The sequence below is a fragment of the Oncorhynchus keta genome, unplaced genomic scaffold, assembly GCF_023373465.1.
Source record: "Oncorhynchus keta strain PuntledgeMale-10-30-2019 unplaced genomic scaffold, Oket_V2 Un_contig_4469_pilon_pilon, whole genome shotgun sequence".
NCBI lineage: Eukaryota > Metazoa > Chordata > Actinopteri > Salmoniformes > Salmonidae > Oncorhynchus > Oncorhynchus keta.
In genome coordinates, this window is record NW_026287788.1 from 107,220 (window position 1) to 117,411 (window position 10,192).

Sequence of the window (10,192 nt, forward strand, 5' to 3'; positions counted from 1 at the left end):
CTGCTCAATTACCCAGAGGAATGGAGGGATTTGAGGGAAGAGAGAGAGGGAGTGGGAGAGGGGGATGGGGGAGAGAGAGGGAGTGGGAGAGGGGGATGGGGAGAGAGAGGGAGAGGGGGACAGGGAGAGAGAGGGAGTGGGAGAGGGGGACAGGGTGAGAGAGGGAGTGGGGACGGGGAGGGAGGGAGAGGGAGAAAAAGTGAGAGAGAGGGGGAGGGAGAGAGAGGGAGGGGGAGAGAGAGAGACAGAGAGAGAGGGGGGTGGCAGAGAAAGAGAGAGAGACAGAGAGAGAGAGGGGGGCAGAGAGAAAGAGTGAGAACATAGCTACATTGCTGTGGCATCTAGATTGTAGAAGACCCCCTCCATCCGACTTTCACAATAGGAGCATTATGTGGCCCTCTCTTTGGTTGGTCTTAATAGGCTTTCAACAGAGGGAGTAAAGCACAACATAATAACTTCATTAACTGCAGAGTTTGCCCATTTATGCAAACATACAGATGGGGGGGCCAATATACCTTAGGCTAGGGGTGTGTGTTTGGGCTGCCATATTCAAGACTAACTGTTAACCCTTTCTAGTTTTGGAGGTGAACTGATGTCCGATAACAAAATCCACATAGGTAGGTGATGAAATGTGGGCGAACTCGAGTGAAATTAATTTCAGAAATATGCTATTGCTTTAGCATACAATGTTACTGGTTGCGTTGACTTTTGTGGGACTTTTTAAAGAGAAGAGTAAAATGATCATGGAAGTATTGCGGAGACCCCTGATGTCAGGTCTCCTCATCTGGACCTCATTTCCATAGATGGCAACAAGAAGCTCAGCTGCTTATGTTGTGAGTGCTTGTCTGGTCGCTGATGATGTGTCAGTGAAAAGCAATATGTGGGCCAGTTCTAGTATTGACAGCAGACCAGTTTCCCAACATGGTTCTATATTTTCTTATCACCTGGAGTAACTTTCTTTGTCAATAACATGAGCATGTCCTTGAAAACATGTACAGTGGTTGACAACTGGCAAGGCCAATAAATAACAAGCAACCCCACCTCATAAACAAGGAATTCTGGGAAATGGGTTTCCACTTTCCAGCCCCCATGCTCCTTGTCCGCATTGACCCTGATTTATGGCTCATAGCGTGTTGATACTTGCACACTATACTCCTCTTTACATTTACGGGAGGGGGGGGGGCCTACTCCCGTGTTCTATACTCCTCTTTACATTTACGGGAGGGGGGCCCTACTCCCGTGTTCTATACTCCTCTTTACCTTTACGGGAGGGGGGGGGCCATACTCCCGTGTTCTATACTCCTCTTTACATTTACGGGAGGGGGGCATACTCCCGTGTTCTATACTCCTCTTTACATTTACGGGAGGGGGGGGCCCTACTCCCGTGTTCTATACTTCTCTTTACCTTTACGGGAGGGGGGCCCTACTCCCGTGTTCTATACTCCTCTTTACATTTACGGGAGGGGGGCCCTACTCCCGTGTTCTATACTCCTCTTTACATTTACGGGAGGGGGGGCCCTACTCCCGTGTTCTATACTCCTCTTTACCTTTAGGGGGGGCCCTACTCCCGTGTTCTATACTTCTCTTTACCTTTAGGGGGGCCCTACTCCCGTGTTCTATACTCCTCTTTACATTTACGGGAGGGGGGCCCTACTCCCGTGTTCTATACTCCTCTTTTACATTTACGGGGGAGGGGGGCCTACTCCCGTGTTCTATACTTCTCTTTACCTTTAGGGGGCCCTACTCCCGTGTTCTATACTTCTCTTTACCTTTAGGGGGGGCCCTACTCCCGTGTTCTATACTCCTCTTTACCTTTAGGGGGGGCCCTACTCCCGTGTTCTATACTTCTCTTTACCTTTAGGGGGGGCCCTACTCCCGTGTTCTATACTTCTCTTTACCTTTAGGGGGGGCTACTCCCGTGTTCTATACTTCTCTTTACATTTAGGGGGGCTACTCCCGTGTTCTATACTCCTCTTTACCTTTAGGGGGGGGCTACTCCCGTGTTCTATACTTCTCTTTACATTTAGGGGGGCTACTCCGTGTTCTATACTTCTCTTTACATTTAGGGGGGCCCTACTCCCGTGTTCTATACTCCTCTTTACCTTTAGGGGGGGGCTACTCCCGTGTTCTATACTTCTCTTTACATTTAGGGGGGGGGGGGGCTACTCCCGTGTTCTATACTCCTCTCTACATTTAGGGGGGGAAGCCTACTCCCGTGTTCTATACTCCTATTGACCTTTAGCGGGGGCCCTACTCCCGTGTTCTATACTCCTCTATACCTTTAGGGGGGGCCCTACTCCCGTGTTCTATACTCCTCTATACCTTTAGGGGGGGCCCTACTCCCGTGTTCTATACTCCTCTATACCTTTAGGGGGGGCCCTACTCCCGTGTTTTCCAAACTCCTCTTTACCTTTAGGGGGTCCATAATACCGTGTTCTATACGCCTCTTTACCTTTAGGGGGGGGCCTACTCCCGTGTTCTATACTCCTATTTACCTTTAGGGGGGCTACTCCCGTGTTCTATACTCCTCTTTACCTTTAGGGGGGGCCATACTCCTGTGTTCAATACTACTCTTAGCCTTTAGGGGGGGGCTACTCCCGTGTTCTATACTCCTCTTTACCTTTAGGGGGGAGACTACTCCTGTGTTCTATACTCCTCTTTACCTTTAGGGGGGACCTACTCCCGTGTTCTATACTCCTCTTTACATTTAGGGGGGGGGGCTACTACCGTGTTCTATACTCCTCTTTAACTTTAGGGGGGCTACTCCCGTGTTCTATACTCCTCTTTACCTTTAGGGGGGCTACTACCGTGTTCTATACTCCTCTTTACCTTTAGGGGGGATACTCCCGTGTTCTATACTCCTCTTTACCTTTAGGGGGGCCTACTCCCGTGTTCTATACTCCTCTTTACCTTTAGGGGGGCTACTCCGTGTTCTATACTCCTCTTTACCTTTAGGGGGGCCTACTCCCGCATTCTATACTCCTCTTTACCTTTAGGGGGGCTACTCCCGTGTTCTATACTCCTCTTTACCTTTAGGGGGGCTACTCCCGTGTTCTATACTCCTCTTTACCTTTAGGGGGGGGGGCTACTCCCGTGTTCTATACTCCTCTTTACCTTTAGGGGGGCCTACTCCCGCGTTCTATACTCCTCTTTACCTTTAGGGGGGCTACTCCCGTGTTCTATACTCCTCTTTACCTTTAGGGGGGCATACTCCCGTGTTCTATTCTCCTATTTACCTTTAGGGGGGCTACTCCCGTGTTCTATACTCCTCTTTACCTTTAGGGGGGCTACTCCCGTGTTCAACACTCCTCTTTACCTTTAGGGGGGGGCTACTCCCGTGTTCAACACTCCTCTTTGTCTTTAGGGGGGGCACTACTCCTGTGTTCAACACTCCTCTTTGTCTTTAGGGGGGGCACTACTCCTGTGTTCAACACTCCTCTTTGTCTTTAGGGGGGGCACTACTCCTGTGTTCAACACTCCTCTTTACCTTTAGGGGGGGGCACTACTCCTGTGTTCAATACTCCTCTTTGTCTTTAGGGGGGGCACTACTCCTGTGTTCAACACTCCTCTTTGTCTTTAGGGGGGGCACTACTCCTGTGTTCAACACTCCTCTTTGTCTTTAGGGGGGGCACTACTCCCGTGTTCAACACTCCTCTTTACCTTTAGGGGGGCACTACTCCTGTGTTCAACACTCCTCTTTGTCTTTAGGGGGGGCACTACTCCTGTGTTCAACACTCCTCTTTACCTTTAGGGTGCTCATACTAAAAAGAACTGTGTTGTTTGCTTTCAGGGCAGGCACACCGTCGCAAAATGTTTTGCGACAGGAAACCTGAAACAATAATTTCTTATTGGTCAATTTCAGTCAGTCCCTCCCTCCCTGTTTCAGTGTAGTTTCTTCCATTTGGAGCCTAATGGACACAGTAGATAATGAAAGGAAAAGCATCATCACTCTAATGGCTCCGACGCAATGATTTATTTAACCAAAGTTTGGACAGCTAAGCTGTGTTCATCAGGGTTTGATCTGAATACAAACATGAGTAATGCATGGCAGAGGTACTCAGATCTCAGATCAGATCTCTCTATCAGTAATACGCTGCTTCCCTATGTGATCAGAATGATTGGTTAGGAGTGAACTCCACAAACAATAGTGCACAGCACGAACCAGACTAGACATGAAGTAAAATTCATATGTTCTACTACTGTATTCCAACATTATATTAACCAACAACAAAACCCCATCCCAAACAAACAATAAAGGAATGAAATAAGTGAATTTTGTGTTAAACTATGTCACTCTTTCGATCAATGGACTGAACGCTAAATCAATAGCCCCCTATGCTAATGTTGGCCTAGCATTCCGTGGTAATAAGTCTGGAGCATGGAAGCTGGTTGACAGTAGCGTCTCACCTGAGAAGAGTCTTGGCGCGACATCGGGGGACTGGGGGGCCACAGTTTCAGTGTACGACAGTGTTGAAAGTGTTGAATCTGATAGTTCTGCAAAGGACAGAACATGACAGGGGAGTGAAATCCGGAGCGCCATGGAAACCATTGTAACCATAGACTTTGGCGTTAACTACTGTCCAGAGAGCGTTGTGTTGTGGTCCTACTATAACGCCATGTTCCTCAAAGAGAGGTGTGAGGAGAATACAAAATGAATTTGAAGCAGGAGAAGGCATGTGAAAGCAGGAATAATGTACTGGCACATACCTTTGAGGTAAAGACCCTACATTTCAGCTCCGGTAACACTTCACTTTCCAGCACAGAAAATAAGGGGTATAACTTTGATTTTTGATTTTATTTTTTACCTTTATTTAACTAGGCAAGTCAGTTAATTAAGAATAAATTCTTATTTACAATGACAGCCTTCCCTGGCCAAACCCGGACGATTCTGTGAAAGTTGTGCGCCGCCCTATGAGACTCCCAATCATGGCCAGATGTGAAACAGCCTGGAATCAAACCAGGGGCTGTAGTGACGTCTCTTGCACTGAGATGCAGCGCCTTAGACCACTATACCAGTCAGGAGACAATGGTATTTATTTTCATTTAACTGGGCAAGTCAGTTAAGAACAAACACCGGCCAAACCCGGACCACGCTGGGCCAATTGTGGACTGCCCTATGGGACTCCCAATCATGGCCAGTTGTGATGCAGCCTGGAATCAAACCAGGGACTGTAGTGACGTCTCCTGCACTGAGATGCAGCGCCTTAGACCACTGCACCACTTGGGCACCCATGGTATATATTTATTTAACCTTTATTTAACTAGGCAAGTCAGTTAAGGACAAATTCTTATTTACAATGACAGCCTACACCGGCCAAACCCGGACAACGCTGGGCCATTTGTGAGCCGCCCTATTGGACTCCCAATCACGGCCGGTTCTAATACAGCCTGGATGAAGTGGGAACAAGATGTAATTACTTTTAGTTTTTCACAACTATATAAATGTTATGTTAATAAATATATAATTACTTTAAAAAGACAAAACAAAACTGTGCTGGGAAGTAAAATGCTACCAAAACTCCATTACAGTGAAACCACTTGTGAACTTAGCAGATATCTCTGTGGCTTACTGTTGCTGAGGGGGGGGGCATGACTGTTGCTGAGGGGGGGCATGACTGTTGCTGAGGGGGGGCATGACTGTTGCTAAGGGGGGCATGACTGTTGCTATGGGGGCATGACTGTTGCTGAGGGGGGCATGACTGTTGCTGAGGGGGGGTGAGGGGGGGGCATGACTGTTGCTGAGGGGGGCATGACTGTTGCTGAGGGGGCATGACTGTTGCTGAGGGGGGGGCATGACTGTTGTTGAGGGGGGGCATGACTGTTGCTGAGGGGCGGGGGGCATGACTGTTGCTGAGGGGCGGGGGGCATGACTGTTGCTGAGGGGGGGGGGCATGACTGTTGCTGAGGGGGGGCATGACTGTTGCTGAGGGGGGGGGCATGACTGTTGCTTCCTGACTTACCCAGTGGCTTGTGTTCATCTGAGGGAGATAGTCGTGAGTAGGGGGGTGGTGGTGATTCTGAAACACAAAATATGTGTCTTAGATGCTTGGTACTGCTGAAGTACACAGTTAGGTATCAGAGAATAATCAGTTACTGTATCAAATCATAAATAACATGGATTACTGGGGAAACACAGACAACAATCTGCATGGCAGTAAAAAAGAAGCAGTTGATGGTTGAATGGGCAGATCAACTTACAATTATTCAGACAGAATATAGAATAAAAGATGAGACCTTCACAACTCTATTGAATAAGCACTTCCAACGGTTCATACCTAAAAACGTAATTACATCACATATAAAATATGTTTTCAGGTCCTAATTAAACGGCTATAAATAAAGAACACAAAAGAAAAGTAGGCTACATGTTGTCAAAGGGCATTTTCCAAACATAAAACCAAGAAAGCTAATGGTGAACTGTCGAAATAGTTGTCTGGGACAAAGAAACAGTCCATGGGAACGGAGTGGATATAATGGCTGCGGGTTCTTTAAGAGTGGAGGCAGTAATTGCTGGAGTACTCAGTCAGTGAGATACCCAGCTAGTCAGCCTGGCGCCAGCAGTATGCAAACTGTATATTATCACCACTCCTTCACCTAAATAGCAAGAGGGGGACCTCCTAGGGAAGGAAAAAGAGCCTTTCAAAGCGCTACTTCAGAGCGATCTTCAAATGGATAACGTAGAAACGAAACAAATGAATATAATCGATATCATGAACTAAAACATAGAGGAATGTGTTGTTGAGTACTTAGCAGAGAAAATATTTGCTGCAAATACATTATAACTCAAGCTCTCCCTTTCCCTCTAGCTCTGTGTGAGTGTGTGTACAGTGTTGTTTTTGAGGGAGAGTATACTAGCTACACTTCCAACAGTTGGAATTCAGTTGCTGTAATCATACAATTCGCTAGAAAATGTTAACTCCCGCGCATTGGCTAAGCAACCAAATATTTACAACAATGCGCATCAACAAAACTTCAAGGGTACAAGTATGTCTCACTTAAACGCAGAGAAGTATAACCCTAAGTGGTTATTAATTGGCTTTGTGACTGTATAACACGTTTTAATTTCACCTCACATACGGTGGACACCTTTAGCGCAGCCTGGCCTTCTAATGAGTCCATCTTTCACCATCCTCCTGACTTCAGGTAGAATGTGGGCCTACCTTTCTGGCATCGCTATTGGCACGCAGTGCTTGGTTATCACGTTTGAAAAGCATATATACGTGTAGCCTCACTATGCGCACTTGTGCGTAAACCGATCTAAAAAAAATAGACCCTTTCAATTCATACAGATTTGATTTGTGTAGAAGGGGGTAAAAGTGTGTGATTGTAACCAATCTCAGTTGTCCTACCTGGCCCACACAAGAGACTGTAGTGATAGGGGTTACAGCACACTGTTTCGCTGCTGTCCAATGCCCGGAAGCTTTGACAGTGGCACAGCGCTTTGAGTTGAGTCGAGTGGTGCAGGTCAGTCCATCGGTAGAGTTTACAGAGCAGAAATGGAGGAGATGTCGAGTGGCCACCTAAACGCAGCTCCGTCTGGGGTACCAGAACACAGTCACTGGGCATCCCTCCTTTCGACTCCACCGCCTCCAACAAGGCATCCAGCGGTTTCTCCTGGAGTCTTTTCAAAAGAGCATAGGTAACGTTCTTGAGTTCTTGCTCCGCCACCGAGCCAGTATTCCCCTCCCGTCCCGTGAGGATACCTCCATCGCGGGGACTAGAATTTGGAATACCCCGGGTCAAGACGGGGCTCCGAGGTCGAGGATCCCTGTCTCGAAACAAACAGCATGTAACCGTTCTACTGTCATTCTCGTGTTCTGTCTGAGAGCCTCGGTGATGAGGGACGGGGACACACATGGCATCCCCCTGACCATGGTCCGAATTGTCCCCCGGCGCCGACTCTGCGCTGTCCGTGAGGTCTGTGTTGCACACTTCGTCGAAAGTTCCCAGAGATGGCGAGGCACGGGTCACCGACCGGAGCTCCGTTTTGGGAATTTTTTCTGGGTTACTGCCACACGAACCGTCCCGAAACTCCTCGCTTCGTTTGCTTCTCCCATCTCCCCCGTCTCTGTCTGGGACTAAACGGCTTCTCCAGAGTCGCCGTATAAGACCTGAGCGTTTCGACCTGAACATACGACAATTTAAACAGTTTTGGATGTGTCGTATTGTTCCCGTCCAGGTCTGTGAGGATTCCACATTGATTTATGGTCTCCGCACAACATTAATGTTTTGTAAACGGCGCGCACTACATGCGCAGCCGGGGGTCGTAGATTTATGACTAACTCGCAGCATTAGAATGTAATTTACGGTTGTATGTTGCATTAAACAAAGTCAAATGTAACGATATTACACAACAAAACAGAATGCGACATACATGCATTTACTGGTCTGTTATATCCTACAACCATATAGTCTACCAACTCAATGAAAACGTTTGTTTTTACAGAGGCAACACAATTCGCCAAGACAATCTTCCGAGCAGCAATTTATAGGCTATACCATAATTATTCCTCCAATAACTACACTATAGCTACCACATGAAACGACAGCAAAATAGTTAGTTTTTTGTCTTGGACTTTGAGCAGCCTTGGTTAAATCCTTCGCTTGAGAATCCTTCTGACGGCACATCGATGGAGTTGCTTCACCACGAAATAATCCCAAATAATCCTTGCCGCATTCAGATTCCAATGTTATTTTCCACCGTGGTGTAGAATAATCCGTTTGCAACCCCGAAATAAAAAGTTTAGATTGGGTTTTTATGCTGCTCAAACATACGGATGCAGATGAAGCTACTCCGATTCAAGACTCAGGAGTGGTTTAAAGGAAAACTTGAATTACTTTGCTGCCAGTCTCACCCTCTGCTATTCTTTTCGGACACACTCGCCCGTACACACACGGGGGCCCCAGGAAAGCTCTGGAGCCATTGGTTGATTCCCATCACGTGCCAGTCTAGACACTTTGGCGGCTGTGAGCCGCACTGATTGTTGCGCAAACATGGTTTCAAGTTTCTTAACTCTTAAAGGCGCAACATCCACCTTTCTTCTCTCAAACTTTCAACTCTTCCCACGAACTTTATATCACACTGAACACGTTTACTAACCTACCGAAACAGCAATCCACACGTTTATCTCAGGGAAACACTTCATATTTAATGACAGGAAAACGCCCATTCAGTAAAATACTGTATGGAATCTGAATTATTTCTGATTTTCATTCTATAAAAGCACAATCTGAACAGAATGATTTTCTCTTGAACGTGTGTCATTGAGAAACCAGCAGATACTGGCAGTGTGTGCCCTGTAGGTCCATATTTGACTTCCTGTTTTGGCATGATGACCTTATTTATTACACATGCAAAATGCCATTATTGATTTATAAGTTATAAACAACACAATAATATGTATAATCATCATAATAATCAACAAGGACCATATTACTATTCAACACATGTTATGTTGTTATTATTATTACTATCATTATCATCATTGTTATATTTAGGCTATTTTCATCATTACTATTGCTATGATTCAAGTATTTCACTTTTCATTCATTAAAGGGTTAATGCCCTTTCAAGTGCAGTTAAGATGACATAGCTTCCATTATATATTGCTATAGCTCAGAGAGGCAGTTAAGATGACATAGCTTCCATTATATATTGCTATAGCTCAGAGAAGCAGTTAAGAAGGCAAAGCTTCCATTATATATTGCTATAGCTCAGAGAAGCAGTTAAGAAGGCAAAGCTTCCATTATATATTGCTATAGCTCAGAGAAGCAGTTAAGAAGGCAAAGCTTCCCATTATATATTGCTATAGCTCAGAGAAGCAGTTAAGAAGGCAAAGCTTCCCATTATATATTGCTATAGCTCAGAGAAGCAGTTAAGAAGGCAAAGCTTCCCATTATATATTGCTATAGCTCAGAGAAGCAGTTAAGAAGGCAAAGCTTCCCATTATATATTGCTATAGCTCAGAGAAGCAGTTAAGAAGGCAAAGCTTCCCATTATATATTGCTATAGCTCAGAAAAGCAGTTAAGAAGGCAAAGCTTCCCATTATATATTGCTATAGCTCAGAGAAGCAGTTAAGAAGGCAAAGCTTCCATTATATATTGCTATAGCTCAGAGAGGCAGTTAAGAAGGCAAAGCTTCCATTATATATTGCAATAGCTCAGAAAAGCAGTTAAGAAGGCAAAGCTTCC

General features: G+C 46.0%; 1 protein-coding gene across 2 annotated transcripts in view; it reads right to left on the reverse strand.

Moving 5' to 3' along the window:
• Positions 1-8,851, reverse strand: part of LOC118373162 (mothers against decapentaplegic homolog 6-like) — a 31,922-nt gene extending 23,071 nt beyond the window's left edge. The window contains exons 1-4 of one of the 2 annotated variants that reach the window (XM_052509407.1): positions 7,350-8,851; positions 5,961-6,017; positions 4,395-4,494; positions 1,687-1,699 (exon numbers count right to left, since the gene is read on the reverse strand). In XM_052509407.1, the coding sequence (XP_052365367.1) occupies positions 1,687-1,699; positions 4,395-4,494; positions 5,961-6,017; positions 7,350-8,133 (954 nt within the window). In that variant the 5' untranslated portion in view covers positions 8,134-8,851. The remainder of the gene's footprint in view (positions 1-1,686; positions 1,700-4,394; positions 4,495-5,960; positions 6,018-7,349) is intronic. The other variant, XM_052509408.1, reaches the window with a different exon arrangement.
• Positions 8,852-10,192: the final 1,341 nt, after the last annotated feature.